We start from the raw sequence: 17,344 nt of genomic DNA, 5'->3' as shown, positions 1-17,344 counted from the left end.
TCGTTTAACAAGCCTTGCAATGACAAAAATTTTTACGAGACAAGTTGTAGTGATGCACTAAAAGCAGAAATCAATTCTACTTGTTGCAATGCTCGGTTGCATGTTTTGCCACGAAATATTCCAGTTCAGTATGCGACTTATCCTTTCCCAAGATGTATGAAATTGGACTGCTGGTTCTCAAATTATTTATACTCGGCGGGCGTCGTTTTTTTAGAAAGCCTAATAATTAAGGTATTCATGGTGCATGCATGCATACATGCTTGTCATGTTCGTCGCTATCTGTTAGCCAATCAGAAGATGCTTGCATGGTACTTTGAATAATAAGAGGTAATTCACCTATTGTGCTGATGGGTGATAGCGGGGGGTATGATTGCTTTTAAGACCCAGCCTGCAAAAGCATTTTAATGAACAAAATCTCTCCAGACCACTTCTGTCAGGAAGGTTGTGTAAATTTGATGTCCCTTCTAGAACACAAAAAAGGTAAGTATATTGCTAATTTGATCGTTCATAGCTTGCAAACTAGCTTAGTCGAAACTTAAATATAACTAGACACGTAGGTATGCCGTTTAGTGCATCAATTAATGAGCTAAGTGCTCGCCTTGACATTAAATTGGCGCGTTTTCGTTTTGTTTTAAAAGGGAATTGTAGAGAATCCAAATCCAAGAACTGAAGATCAAATACAATGTCTGATCAAGGTTTGTCTCAGTAAACGTATCGCTTTTTTTAAATACAATTAAACTTCTTTTGGCACAGATTAATTCAGTTTAATTGTGCAGTAAGTTCCGTAACGTTCTCGATGTTGCTATACTGAATTAAAACCGAAAGCATTTACCGTAGAGCTGATCGAGATCCTACATACACGACACCACGCATTAGCCACATACATTAAATTCTAAAAAAACTGGAAAGATTACTAATATTAGGGGAAATGAAGCCAGTGCGGGGAAACAGTGCTGTATATAAATATATTATAAATTATATATAAGCATGTATGTATATTAAACTTCGCTTTCGGGGAATAAACAAAAAAGCTGTTCTCGTTTTCATTCAAGACAATCGTTATATCTAATTGTAACCCCTATAGATTGGCTGTAAGCATAAGTGCATATCTTTTATAAGAGGAACCTTTTAGATAACAAAATCTTCCTTTTTCTATCTAAAGGCATTCTGACCGTGCCTTCAAGTCGCGGTTTATTCTATAGCTTGCATCATTTAAAACATAACAAGAGAGACTTACGTAACATTCAACACGAACGGTCAATAGGGCGAAAAAAGATTAGTATATTATAGACGAGATATTGGTTTCACTTTCAGTATAGCTAAACGTTGCATACGCGGAATTGCTGGCGTTTCTTCCTGGTAAACCGCAAACGTTAACAGTATGTTGTAAGTCATGCTGGTGGGAAAGACGTGGGAAATTTTCGCAAAAAAAGAACAAAATATATAATCTGAGTATTGGAATATAAGTTATGAGGAAAACAATCAGAAACTTGTTCAACGAACATTCAACTGAGTAATAATTTTTCATATTTTGCTTCTCAAATATGGAACCGGACGCATTTTAAATGAAGATTAGTGTCATATAAACAGTAAAATATTTGCGCTGCGGGTGGGGAAGGGGTGTGGACTTGAAAATTATTTCACTTTATTTTGAATAACACTAAAATTTCTTCCTGTATTACTAGGCAATTAAGTTATTCTGAAAGTAAATAACTTTTTCAGTTCCTGTTCAAGAGAGGTCTTTAAAAAAGCCTTTCTCACGATGACGTTTTTCGGGTACTTTCAATTTTCTCAAATGTATTTAAAAAATTACAACAACGTGAAAAGCAATTTTTTAGAATCAACAGACCATTTGAAGAATAACTTCCGCCTAAAATTAAACACAGTCGCCGTTAGGAAGTCATACCCTCACGTTTGCTATAAAGTACCCCAAAAATTGCGGCATATTCGTCATCGTGAGAAAAGCTTGATAAACTTGATTTTTCATTGTTGCGAAAGAGGTTTGTTTTACGTTGAAAATAATGTAAAGATGTAGTCAATATTTATACAATTATTCGGCGAGGCTGACATAACATTGGCATAACATTGACCGAGGTCTGGATAGTTTTAGATATATTATGCAAAAGCCGAATCAAAGTTCGATCCAATAATAATAGCTAACAAAGGTCGGGCTATAATCCAGTTGATTATTTTCTAGACTGGAAATGGCAGGAGGTGCTGCATGCATGCATGTTGCAATGATTCTAGTCTAAAGCTAGTCATAAATTATTAATATCATTCGGATTTTAGCCGTAACGATATATATATATATATATATGTATATATATATATATATATATATATATATATATATATATATATATATATATATATATATATATATATATATATATATATATATATATATATATCGAAATCTAATTAGAAATGCATATGTTGTGTAATATGATTGAAATCCCATGCAAATGTAGTCATATGCAATTCTAATTAGACTTCAAGTATCTATCTATCTATCTATCTGCGGCCAACGTTTTTGCAAACGGGTGTATATATATATATATATATATATATATATATATATATATATATATATATATATATCTATATATCTATATATCTATATATCTATATATCTATATATATATATATATATATCTATATATATATATATATATATATATATATATATATATATATATAAATATATATATATATATATATATATATATATATATATATATATATATATATATATATATATATATATATGTAAGGTGTATTTGTTCTTCTGCACAAGTATAACCAACCGGGCAAGCAGAAAATTCTACTTGACCGCGGTGGGAATCGAACCCGCGACCTTTGCATTTCTGGAACGATGCTCTACCGTCTGAGCTACAAGGCCAAGTTGGGAACGACTGTGATTTTTACTTAAGTTGTAAGTTAGTAAAGTAAAGTAAAAATCATAGTCGTTCCCAACTTGGCCTTGTTGCTCAGACGGTAGAGCATCGTTCCAGAAATGCGAAGGTCGCGGGTTCGATTCCCACCGAGGTCAAGTAGAATTTTCTGCTTGCCCGGTTGGTTATACTTGTGCAGAAGAACAAATACACCTTACATATATATCCACAAGTGAACACATGGCTGAATTGAGAGCATAAATACAAATATATATATATATATATATATATATATATATATATATATATATATATATATATATACACCCATTTGCAAAAACGTTGGCCGCAGATAGATAGATAGATAGATACTCGATGTCTAATTAGAATTGCATATCATTACATTTGCATGGGATTTCAATCATATTACACAACATATGCAATTCTAATTAGATTTCGAGTATCTATCTATCTATCTATCTGCGGCCAACGTTTTTGCAAATGGGTGTATATATATATATATATATATATATATATAATATATAATATAATATATATATATATATTATATATATATATATATATATATATATGTATATATATATATATATATATATATATATATATATATATATATATATATATATATATTAATATTATTTTGTCCCAGACTGATTTCCGAAATCATTGCCTTGAAGGCTAACTTTATATATACCACCTGAGCGATATTATATACACCGCTTTATGAAGCTATATTTAGATATACGCTTAAGCAATACAATGCAACAATATAATAATTAAGCGAAATTTCTGAGTGATAGAAGATTGCCTGAAATTTGGCTATTTTTGTTGTTGCAACATGATCTTTTTTATTCCATAAGATATTTCTTTGACGTATACGTCAAAAATTTATTATAATAAAGGCGTTCCACTGCAATGGGAGATTGTCTATAAATTTATTCATATAAATCTTTTTTTCCTAAGGAGCACGGGTATCACGTGAAAGAACAGAGCCACAGATTATCGTTGAAGGTGGCTTATACAACGCATTGCTCGACAAAAAGGGTTGGCTACAAAGTTACGTGAAAGGAGCAGAAGAAGCAGCTAAAGCAGGATATGAAATTTTAAAGGTATAGATAAGCAACAATCTTAAAGCGAAATTAATATACAGTAAACTTTTGCAAATTTTTTGTGTTTAGCGCGTCCTTACTATCTCTTTATATCATGTTCTATACTTCCTGCATATTGACGTTTTCTGCACGATCCCACGATTTTTGGAAAAAAAATTAGATGACGGATTGCGCACGAGCAAAGTATTCAAAATTCGAATTCTCCGCTATTGTGAGGTATCCGAATAAATACCACGCCCCGAATTTACCGCGTTCTTACATAATTATGATATTGTGTATGTATATGACATAATTTTATCGCCTAAATTTATCGTTTGTTGCGAATACAAATATGAAGAGTGCTCAATATATTTTGAAGTAAAGCAAATTTAAAACATTTATTGAGTCAAAATTATACAAACTACTTAAGTTTCATGCCTGGTAAAGGTAATTATCACGGGTCGGTTGTGTCAAGCCCGTTTAGCTTAAACGGCGGCTAAGTTCAAAATAGAGAACAGGTCTATCGTTTTATTCATCAAGCAAACAAAATGTACAACCGGCCCCAGGTCAAAGACTCACAGATTAACAACAAAATGTCTCTCATCTGACTAAAAAGCGTTTCTCTTGCTGCGCATGCTTAGCAAGTGAGTAATGCATCCGGCATATTCTTTAGGATTTCAGGTTGACATGTAAAATTGACTAATAGTAACGTCCGATCTACGTATATTTGATGGTAACCTGCTGAATATTATTGACATCCTGCAATAATAGCTATTTTGATAAGTTACGGTGTTTGTACTCTTGGTACGACAACATTAAAGGCTCACACAGACAGGACGCGAATTGGCAACGCGGCGCGAATTTTCAACGTTTTATATTTTTCAAAAGCAAATAAATTTTAACTTATCAAAATTTTCTTGTAGATTGCATTAAAATAATACATTTAAAGTGTGTTAGAAAATTTAAAGCGTGTTGGAAAATTTAAAGTGTGTTGGAAAACCTAAAGTGCATTTAAAAATTTTTAAAGTGTGTTGGCACATATTTAAAGTGCGTTTGAAAACATGTAAAGTGCCTTTCGAAATATTTAAATTGTGTTTTGAATTTTTGTGGATTGGTATTAACGTATTTATATGGGTGGCCTCTGTGAGCCACCGTACATTTTGATTGGTCTAGCGTCCATAGATTCCAAATTTTGATCCCAGAATTTAATTTATATACTTCTGAAAACTGAAAATTCGCGCCGCGTTGCCGCTTCGCGTCCGATCTGTGTCGGCCTAATGCCATTGGTTGTCTCGCTCCTGGTGGCGCGATTACTTGAATTAAATGTAATGATTTCATCGTTCAGTAACATTGCTTTGAAGAAGTAGATTATAAGTCCAAGTACTTTTGCCAGTATAGAAATAAAGTACCTAAAACTAACTCTTTAATTACTAATCTTTTAACAGAAAAACGGCACAGCCGTTGATGCGGTTGAAGCGGCAGTTCGTTCCATGGAGGAAAAGGAATATTTTAACGCAGGTCGTGGTTCCTTTGTGAATCAAGATGGAAACGTTGAATGCGATGCAATGATTATGGAAGGTCATTCATTAGACACAGGTATATTATATAACACAGGTATAATATATATATAATATATATATATATATATATATATATATATATATAAATATATATATATATATATACATATATAATATATATATATATATATATATATATACATACATATATATATATATATATATATATATATATATATATATATATATATATATATATATATATATATATATACAGTCATTCCCAAAAAGGTTGTCCAGACATATATATATATATAATTATATAAATACATAAATATCGCACACGTGACCGCTAAAGATATGCATCAACTCGCGCGAGGTTTTGCGTGATAATTGCGAGTTTGGCTATCGTGGTCGTTGCTTACTTCCCTAAAATGCCAAGACCGTATTCAGATGATTTGCGCTGGAGAATGGTATATCAACGTATATTTTTTGAAAGAAGTTACGATGAGGTTGCATCTCAGTTATTTGTCTGCCCCAAAACTGTTTACCGAACAGTTAGCACTTTTCTTGCCACGGGTGATGTGAAACCATGCCGTTATGGTCGCCCAAACGGGAGCACAACTTTGTTTCCTCATGAAAAGTACATTATCATGGACTGCCTTCTGCGAACACCTCAAATACAGCTTAGCGAAATAGCAAATTACATTGTCAACGCTACTGGCTCTGCTTTTGGTCCACAGACGTTGTGTCGTGCACTCTACAGGCTTGGAATAACACGCAAGAAGGTAAACATGAATATATAATAATATTTTGAGACTCTATAGAATCCGTTTCTAGCCATTATACCTTCATGAAATAAGGTATAAAACATATCCTCTCGAATACAACTTCCATCTTCAACACAATATTTGAAAAAAGAACGGAGAGTATAAGGTTCAATAGCAGTATTTCGAATTTATTATATAGTACCAAATATTCCGTAGCTATTTACTCCGAGCGATGATAAATTTGTAATAACTTTGAGATTCTTTATAATAAAAATTATACAGAAGTATCATGTTTTTCATGCCAACGTTGGCTATAAATCTCAAACAATAATTATTGCAGCTTAATTTTCAACTTTTTAAAAGCAATTTCTTTTGCAGATACACCGAATTGCCATGCAACGGAACGATGACCTGAGGCAAGAATTCAAAGCAGAAATCAGCGTTTTGCATCCAAACCAAATTGTTTTCCTTGGCGAAACAGGAATTGTATGCATAGAAATTATTAGGCTGTACCCTTTTCTAAAACCCTGCTAGACAAGCTGTATATATTCACTTCTTCCTTTTATGTATAGTTGTGTTTTGTTTTTGTTTATAAGGATAAACAAATTGCTCGACAGTTCGGATATAGCGCTCGTGGAACACCTGCTATTGTTAAGGACTTTAGCTATGCACGATGGGCGCCTCATTATTCGGCAATTTCAGCGATTTCGAGTGACGGGCTTCTCGCTAACGGCTTGCTAAAGAATGCAGATGAGAGATTTGACACTCACTCTTTTATACGGTTTCTTGATGAGCAGCTTTTACCAGCAATGAATGTGTTCAATGGGGAAAACCCGCGATGCGTCCTGGTAATGGGTGAGAATCCAATTAATATACGCGCGTGCACATGTGTATTTCCGCAATGTCTCAAGGGACTTTACAGACTCGTATTATACACAAACTAAGGGGCATGCAGACAACAATTCTTTGAGGTTAGTATGCCAACTATACCCACCCAACTACATCTATAGGTAGTTTATAGATAAGATGAGAAATGCGTGCAAGGTAGATTATGATTTTATGTGCCATTCGTCAATAACATGTTTCTCCTATTTTTACATGCAGATAACCACCCAGTGCATCATGCCCAAGAAGTGATCGATCACATTTATGACTCAGGAGTAATTATCCGCTTTTTACCACCATACAGTCCTGACTTGAACCCAATCAAAGAGGCTTTTGCCAAAGTGAAACACTACTTACGACAGAACGATTTAGTATTGCAATCAGTGCGAGATCCTAGCCCGTTTATAAGGGAAGCTTTTGGGCAAATAACATTCAGTGATTGTCTGGGGTACATCAGTACATGCATCACGCTGGCTATATTTGATCCGCGGAAATTGCAAAATATTCTTTCATTTCATGTATTTATATATAGAGGCTCTAATTATGACGACGATATCTATCCATGTTAGACGGGAAAATTTGCAACGCATTGCTTAAAGTTCCCTCGATATTATAATATTCTTAGGTTACTGAAAGTGCATGATAGCATGCATGGCTCCGTTATACAAGTATGTAGCCTATATAGCGTTGCATGTCACCGGCGTTGTGGCGTACATAAAAAAATATAAACCGAAATTGTCTATAATTTAACTTGATATAAAGGCCCTATACTCGAAACAACTTTAATCTAACAACTCGCAGTGCGAATGAGGTTACAACCAAATGGTGGTATTGTTGTTATTTAAACTTTAAATGTCACGGCTAAGATCTCGCACTGATTGCAATACTAAATCGTTCTGTCGTAAGTAGTGTTTCACTTTGGCAAAAGCCTCTTCGATTGGGTTCAAGTCAGGACTGTATGGTGGTAAAAAGCGGATAATTACTCCTGAGTCATAAATGTGATCGATCACTTCTTGGGATGCACTGGGTGGTTATCTGCATGTAAAAATAGGAGAAACATGTTATTGACGAATGGCACATAAAATCATAATCTACCTTGCTCGCTTTTAAAAAGTTGAAAATTAAGCTGCAATAATTATTGTTTGAGATTTATAGCCAACGTTAGCATGGAAAACATGAAACTTCTGTATATTATAAAGAATCTCAAAGTTATTACAAATTTATCATCGCTCGGAGTAAATAGCTACAGAATATTTGGTACTATATAATAAATTCGAAATACTGCTATTGAACCTTATACTCTCCGTTCTTTTTTCAAATATTGTGTTGAAGATGGAAGTTGTATTCGAGAGTATATGTTTTATACCATATTTCATGAAGGTATAATGGCTAGAAACGGATTCTATAGAGTCTCAAAATATTATTATATATTCATGTTTACCTTCTTGCGTGTTATTCCAAGCCTGTAGAGTGCACGACACAACGTCTGTGGACCAAAAGCAGAGCCAGTAGCGTTGACAATGTAATTTGCTATTTCGCTAAGCTGTATTTGAGGTGTTCGCAGAAGGCAGTCCATGATAATGTACTCTTCATGAGGAAACAAAGTTGTGCTCCCGTTTGGGCGACCAAGATGGCATGAAAAGTGCTAACTGTTCGGTAAACAGTTTTGGGGCAGACAAATAACTGAGATGCAACCTCATCGTAACTTCTTTCAAAAAATATACGTTGATATACCATTCTCCAGCGCAAATCATCTGAATACGGTCTTGGCATTTTAGGGAAGTAAGCAACGACCAAGATAGCCAAACTCGCAATTATCACGCAAAACCTCGCGCGAGTTTATGCATATCTTTAGCGGTCACGTGCGCGATATTTATGTATTTATATATATATATATGTCTGGACAACGTTTTTGGGAATGACTGTATATATATATATATATATATATATATATATATATATATATATATATATATATACACACCCATTTGCAAAAACGTTGGCCGCAGATAGATAGATAGATACTCGAAGTCTAATTAGAATTGCATATGATTGCATTTGCATGGGATTTCAATCATATTACACAACATATGCAATTCTAATTAGATTTCGACTATCTATCTATCTATCTATCTGCAGCCAACGTTTTTGCAAATAGGTGTATATATATATATATATATATATATATATATATATATATATATATATATATATATATATATATACACCCATTTGCAAAAACGTTGGCCGCAGATAGATAGATAGATAGATACTCGAAGTCTAATTATAATTGCATATGATTACATTTGCATCGGATTTCAATCATATTACACAACATATGCAATTCTAATTAGATTTCGGGTATCTATCTATATATCTATCTGCGGCCAACGTTTTTGCAAACGGGTGTATATATATATATATATATATATATATATATATATATATATATATATATATATATATATTATAAATATATATATATATATATATATATATTTATAATATATATATATATTTATATATATATATATATATATATATATATATATATATATATATATATATATACATATATATATTGTACTTTTTATATCAACATTTGCAGAAGTAACTGCATAACGACATGTAAAAGGACGAAACTCCGCATTGTCAATAAAATCTTAAGTAAAATCACAGTCGTTCCCAACTTGGCCTTGTAGCTCAGACGGTAGAGCATCGTTCTAGAAATGCGAAGGTCGCGGGTTCGATACCCACCGCGGTCAAGTAGAATTTTCTGCTTGCCCGGTTGGGCATACTTGTGTAGAAAAACAAATACACCTTACACACACATATATATATATATACAGTAGGAGGCAAAAGTTTGAGTCCAGTCGTTGTAGAATTCCAGTATTAAACCCTGGCAGTGTATTCGAGCTAAGACATGCGTATTAGTGTTTCAGTATTTTAAACCATATTAATTACACACTGTTTTGGTCCTAATGATCTAAATCATAACAAAATAAAGTTCTTATTCCTTTACACTGCCCAAGATGGGTGGGAAAAAGGGCAAAGTGATGGTGCATAAGGACAAATAGTTGCATTAAGTATTGAAGGATTCTTTCCTCGCAAGATCGCAGAAAAAGTGAGAATTTAAAAAGGTGGTATGCAACTAACCTTGGAGAGGTTCGAAGAAACTAAATCCTACTCAAGCAAACTTTTAGCTTCTTCGGTCATGCTCGGTTTGGCAATATTGAAATATATAATAGGATCCTAATTAAAGTAAAGTATCATCCAATTCTTCAAGGACATGGAATTTCATCTGGTACAAGGATGATCGCGTGTCTAACTACATGATAATCCCCCTAAACACCTGCACATCTTCTATGTGCCAGAAATCTTTTAGAAGCAAACACGTTTTGGTGCTCTCGTTCTCATGGCTTTCCACCTCAAATTTCAGATCTGAAACCTATCGAGTACTTGTAGGACCGTTTTAACCGGAAAAGGGCGAGGAACAGGCCCGCCAGCCAGAATGACTTGAGACAAGTGGTCAACGAATGCTGGCAAGGTATTAAACGTGCGACATTAAAAAACCTATGGAATCTATACCAGCAAGAATAAACGTCATTTCAAGAGCAAAAAAGAGGGACACTACGCATTGACATGAAATGCATTTTTGCACATTAACATACGTAAAATGAATATCATAACGTCTCATAGTTGTTGTACAGCATGTATTTTTCTGTTTACTCGTGTACTTTTTTGTAGTTCACTTATCGGTAAGGTTTTCTGTAGAATATTAATATATGCTGCTAAAACAATGAAATACAGTCACTGGACTCAAACTTTTGCCTCCTACTGTATATATATATATATATTAATATATTATATATATATATATTAATATATATATATATATTAATATTCATCCCGTCCCAATAGAGCACCTAAAGCCGTATAATTATACTCATTTTCGTCAATATATACATGCAGGTGCAGTGATGGCAGTACGCTATTTTGATCATCCTGTGTCACTCTCCAGAAAAATTTTGGATGATCGTCAATTGGGACATTGCGCCTTATCGGGAGAAGGAGCTCTGAAATATGCACGGGAAAAAGGATTCCCTATCTTAGATCCTAAGAAACTTATCGTACCAGGTGAAGAAGACAGGATAAAGGTGGTATACTACAAGGATTGTGTCCCACCAAGTGTTGATTCAGTAACAGCTGTTGCTTTAGACTGCAAAGGCAATTTGGCGTGTGCTATGTCGACAGGTATAATTGATAATTTAATGAAGTTTACTAATGAAAGAAAGCCTCAAACCTATTAACATTTTTGCATATTGCACAACGGACAAACTAGAAAGCCAAAATTGTTATACATAAATATTTTTCTAGGTGGTACACCAGGGAAATACAAAGGTCGTGTCGGTGATGTACCTCTCATTGGCTGCGGAGGTTACGCAAACAAACATGGTGCAGTAACTGCATGTGGGCATGGAGAGTCGATAATAAAAACGACCTTAGCAAAAGAAGTTGTTAACAACATAGAAAGAGGAGACAATGCTATGGTTAGTTTTATCGTTTGTGTGTAATTCCTTGTTATTCCAGGGGAAAGACGGTAACCTAATTAAAAGACGCCTGGTGAGTGCCTTAAACACAGTTAAAACCAGTGGTAAATCAACAGCTACAGCCGAGACAAGCTTTGATGCCTCTATATAGGACCGAGCCTATATCGACAAGTCTTTCTCTAACGTTTTTGCCCAGCCTAATGTATCTACACCAGTTCAGCGATGCCCCGAAAGTACTTCAGTCAAACTGGAAGAACAGTTTCTCTTACTTAAAGAGTATGTTGAGGGTCAGCTTAAAAGCCTGTCGTATAAAATCTTTGAACAGGAAAACATCATTAATGCAAGTCAACAAGAACTATGTAAATTAAAAAATGAAAATTTGCATTTAAAATCACGTATCTCAGAGTTGGAAGGTAAATTGTGCTCAACCAATACATCAAATCAGAATAGCCTTTCAGGCTTGTCTGGTAAAACTCTAGATAGGGATATTATCAGTATTCCTAGTAGCTGCCCACCTGAGAAAACTGTGAACGGTCTCAGCACTATTAGAAATTTAAATTACGAATCAGCAACAAGTTGTGAATCGCGAAAAGAAAGAGATAGTCTAGCTGTAAATGCGGATGTTTGCAGTACTCCTAGTAGCTGTTCACCTGAGAAAACGGTGAACGTCGTTGACAGTGTTATCGGTGGGAATTCAATCCAAGATCCAACGATAGGCTGCCCACAACCCACCCGAGAACCTTCTAGTAGCCGTTTACCCGAAAAAACGGTGAACGTCGTTGACAGTGTTATCGGTGGGAATTCAATCCAAGATCCAACGATAGGCTGCCACAACCCACCGAGAACCTTCTAGTAGCCGTTTACCCGAGAAAACGGTGAACGTCGTTGACAGTGTTATCGGTGGGAATTCAATCCAAGAACCAACGATAGGCTGCCCACAACCCACCCGAGATCCAAAAACAAACTGTTCGCAAATGCCCATTGCAGTAAGAATAACAAATCGCGCCTCCTTACAACAAAAACATAAATTACGGAGAAAGTTTATAAAGAAATCCAGCCATAATCAGGGTTTTCGGAAGCGACTATTTTTCCGGGTACATTCCAACAGCCGAGTTTCCCGCGATCTCCACAAATCTCGGTCCCATTGTCTTTCCCTCAACCATGGTTACACCCCCCTCGGCGGGACCCAGACTGGCTCAATTATCTGAGTTTAGTCTGGAAAATAAGACAGCCAACATTGGTGTAAATCGTTCTAACTTAATTCCCATTAAAACAATTGCGGATCAGTTTAATTTTAACTTTGTACCTAGAATAGTTCTTTCAAATGTGATGTCAATTACTCCGAAAATCGATGAAATAATACCTGTTCTCCTAGATCTAAAAATAGATGTCGCTGCATTTACAAAAACATGGCTGAAAGACTCAATCCAAGACACTGTTATTGACATACCAGGATACCGGATATATAGAAAGGACCGTAATGGTGGGTCACATGGTGGAGTCTGCATTTATGTCAGGAATGAAATTCGTACCACCACTTTAAATAATCTCCACCATTCAAATCTTGAAGTTTTGTGGATTAAAATAAGACCTAAACGTTTACCTCGTGGTATATCCTGTATTTTCATAGGTACAGTTTACCACCCACCAGCGTCGGACAACCAAGCCATGATCGATTATCTTACTGAAACACTAACCAGCATTGAGGCTAACAATTCGAACTGCGGCATTATAGTTATGGGAGATTTGAATAGATTAAATACTAGCCGTATCAATCGCCAGTTTAAATTAAAACAGCTCGTTAAATTCAATACTAGGGGAGAACGTACTCTTGATGTTATACTAACAAACTTGAGCCAGTTTTACGATCAACCTGAAAAACTCCCTCCATTTGGTCTGTCCGACCACTTTACCATTAAGGTTCTTCCGATGGAAAGGTCAAAGAAACCAGACAATTTCAAAATTCTACGCACTAGAGATATGAGTCAAAGCAATAAAATGGCACTGGGCAGAGTTTTGTCTTGTTTCGATTGGTCATGTTTACATAACTTGAGAACCTGTGAAAGTAAAGTCACCCTCTTCAATGATGTTCTTACTACCACCATGGATATTATAATGCCTATAAAAGATAAGAAAATTTGTACAAGTGATGCACCATGGATGACTGAGAAACTTAAATCTAACATTCGAAAACGCCAAAAGGCATTAAAAGAAGGTAATCAAGATGCCTTCAAGTACTACCGCAATCAAGTTAACCGTGAACGAAAAAGGTGTAGACAAGTTTATTATTCAAATAAGGTAGAAAATCTTAAGCACGCGAAGCCCAAAGATTGGTGGTCTGCTGTTAAGAAAATTAGTGGCATGGGTCCTCTTCATAAACCAGAGTTACAGTCAAACGTCCAAATTGAAATGTTTGATGGCATGAATAATTATGAAATTGCTAACACTATAAACAACATGTTTCTCGAACCTTTGAATGATTTCCAACCGTTAAATCCTACCCCCTCCACGACTGGAAATGAGAATACAGGAATAATGACTCCGAACAGCTTACATGTCTCCGAGGAAGACGTCTATGAAGTTTTGAAATTAATAAATCCTTTCAAAGCATGTGGCCCCGATAACATCTCTTCATGGGTTTATAAGCAATATGCTGATATACTTTCCTTACCAGTCAGTATCATTTTAAATAGTTCGTATGAAGAGGAAAAGTTACCCTCTGTGTGGAAAACATCTAACGTCGTCCCTATTCCCAAAATAAAACCAGTAGAATCAGTAAACAAGCATCTTCGTCCCATTGCCTTAACACCTATAATATCCAAGATAGCTGAGGAGTTTGTAATTAAGGAGCACCTCAAGCCAGCCATTTTAGAAGTCCTAGATCCTGACCAGTTTGGTGTTATCCCAGGAACGTCAACGAGCCATGCCCTGATCAAGCTAATTCATAAATGGACAGAAACCACAGATGGCAATGGATCTACTGTACGTGTTGTTCTTTTGGACTATCAGAAGGCGTTTGATTTTATTGACCATTCTATTCTGGTATCCAAACTTAAGTCACTACGTATCCCTACTCCATCCTTAAATTGGATCATAAACTTTCTAACAAATAGGAAACAGCGAGTGAAATTAGCCAATGAGTGTTTCTCCGAGTGGGGAAATGTCCCTGCAGGAGTGCCTCAGGGTACCAAACTTGGTCCTTGGCTATTTGTACTGATGATAAATGATTTGCGACCTAATGGAGTAGATCAAGCGAAGTTTGTTGACGACCTAACGATTTCAGAAACAGTTCCTAAATTTGAAACAAGTATGATCCAAAACTCGGTGAATGATATTCAGGAGTGGTCAAATAATAACCTTTTTCGACTACATGATAGCAAGTGCAAGGAACTTAGAATTGATTTCAAACAAGATAGAAGTACTTTCCCGCCAATTAGTATCAATGGTAGAGATGTAGAGATAGTCCACGAAGCAAAGTTACTTGGAGTGACCTTAAGATCGGACTTGAGGTGGAACAGTCATGTGTACCACATCATTACAAAATGTTCCAAACGTTTGTATCTTTTAATACAACTGAAACGGGCAAATGTTAAAAGGGAAGATATCATGCAGTTCTACAAGTCATGCATTAGATCTGTACTTGAATATGCGTCTACAGTTTTCCATCAATCTCTACCAAAATATCTAAGTGATGAAATAGAACAAATTCAAAGGCGTGCATTGTCAATCATATACACGGACCTTAGTTATAGGGATGCTCTAATTGAATCTGGGGAATTAACTCTCTATGACCGAAGAGAACAAGCGAGCAAAATGTTCTTCCAACGAATTTTAGATAATCCTAGTGATAAATTATACAATCTAATATCTAAAGTCGATTCAGCATCCCTTTATAACCTTCGTTGCAATAGATTAATAAACATTCCTCATTTTAAAACTGAACGATTTAAGAACACCTTTTTAGTAGCAAGTAGTTTAAAGATTAATAAGTAAATAATTTTTTCTTAGTTTTAACTTTATATTGATGTTATTAATTAGATATTTTAACTTGTAAGCACCATGTATTTCAGTCGCAACTGTAATAGTTTGTGTTACTGCAATGGTTATTGATTAAACATCTATCTATCTATCCATCTGAATTGCTGATCATCTCAAATTGAAACAAAACATGGGAATAAATAATTATATATATATATATATATATATATATATATATATATATATATATATATATATATATATATATATATATATATATATATATATATATATATATCTTTATGCATAATTACCTTACCGCGTATATGCAAATAACGCTACCTATCTGTTCTACAGTCTACAAAGGAAAACGCTTTGTCTTCAGTGAACTAAATAACCCTTTTATTTTGAACTATAGACGGCTGCTGAAAGTGCTATACAAAAAATGAAATCAGCAAATAGAGGTGTGGAGCAGTTCGTTGGAGTAATCGGGATTGATGAAAAAGGTAACATTGGAATAAAAACCAATGTTGATCACATGCCTTGGGCATGTGTTAAAAACGGGGAGGTGAAATCAGGCTCAGTTCCGAAAGACGACTTTAATTAGGAGGTAAAGCTTGTAATTAACAACAAAATATCGCCGAGCACAAAACATTTCCATTTCACTTGAAAACAATCGCTTTTTATAACAAGTAGAATATGATATTTCACTCTGGTATAATTTCATAACAATAAAACACCAGCTTATGCACTATACTATAATCGCCTTTTCTAATACATATACATATAAAGTGAAAATGTCAAATTGTTGTGTTGTTGTACTGCAATATTCTGTATTTTGTCATATTTAGTACGTTGTTCGAATAGTGCAACGTTTGCACGGTATTTAGAACAGTCCAATTCTAATACTAATTCCGCTCGGAGATTAGGAATTACACCCTGAACCTGGTAGAACATAGGCGAATCCAAGGTTGTCCAAATTCTTTGTCATGGACGGTCGAAGTTGGGTGGTTTTGTAAGTTATGCGCATGCGCGAGTAACGTCTGGTAATCAACGAACGTTCTGATTGGCTAAGACAGAAAGTTTGTGTTTCAATGAGAACGTCAGCAATTTAACTGTCATTTCGTAAACATTTTTGTAAAAGTGTTTTTAAATAAACTTTGTGCAAAGAAAGTAAGACGAGAAGAAACAAGATATATGAAGCATGACAAATAGCAAAGATGAACGTGGATACAGTCAAGACAAAGCCGCGTAAGAAGAATAACTCATAATCTGCAAGCTTATAAATGTTTTTGATCGTTGCATGACAGATTGAGTAGTAAATAAGAAATACACAATAATTATTACTTCACCGCCACAGCCCAGAAGGCTACAACTAGTGAATGGCTACATAAAGAAAATTACTGCACTTACTACCAGTTACTAGTAAATATTAATATCATTATTGTAATATCAACGCTTTGAATTGGTTTTGCGCGTCGTATGACTGGAAAATTCTATATTTGAGCATAATTAATTGCTAAAAGCCTATTCAACATTAACAATTCATGTACTGCATCGAAAATATGTGGTCAACGACTCAACGCAATCATTAACATTCAGAAAATTGTCAAATCGTTCCAACAAATCGTATAACGA

The 17,344-nt window shown here is 34.7% G+C and overlaps 1 protein-coding gene across 1 annotated transcript; it reads left to right on the top strand.

Moving 5' to 3' along the window:
• Positions 1-404: 404 nt before the first annotated feature.
• Positions 405-16,657, top strand: LOC114535602 (isoaspartyl peptidase/L-asparaginase-like). The gene is made up of 7 exons (XM_028556878.1): positions 405-480; positions 639-695; positions 3,879-4,024; positions 5,449-5,599; positions 11,151-11,432; positions 11,556-11,728; positions 16,125-16,657. The coding sequence occupies exons 2-7, from the start codon at positions 683-685 to the stop codon at positions 16,311-16,313; spliced, it is 954 nt and encodes a 317-aa protein (XP_028412679.1). The 5' UTR covers positions 405-480; positions 639-682; the 3' UTR covers positions 16,314-16,657.
• The last annotated feature ends 687 nt before the right edge of the window (positions 16,658-17,344 follow it).

This window comes from Dendronephthya gigantea, unplaced genomic scaffold (assembly GCF_004324835.1).
Source record: "Dendronephthya gigantea isolate DGI-Jeju-01 unplaced genomic scaffold, DenGig_1.0 000121F, whole genome shotgun sequence".
In the NCBI taxonomy this organism is placed as follows: domain Eukaryota; kingdom Metazoa; phylum Cnidaria; class Anthozoa; order Malacalcyonacea; family Nephtheidae; genus Dendronephthya; species Dendronephthya gigantea.
The sequence above is the reverse complement of the archived record's forward strand: the minus strand, read 5'-3'. Positions and strand labels throughout refer to the sequence as shown.

Coding starts and splice junctions, on each gene's coding strand:
- LOC114535602 (XM_028556878.1), top strand. Junction 4,025..5,448: donor CAGGATATGAAATTTTAAAG/GTATAGATAAGC, acceptor ATCTTTTAACAG/AAAAACGGCACAGCCGTTGA. Junction 11,433..11,555: donor GGCGTGTGCTATGTCGACAG/GTATAATTGATA, acceptor ATATTTTTCTAG/GTGGTACACCAGGGAAATAC.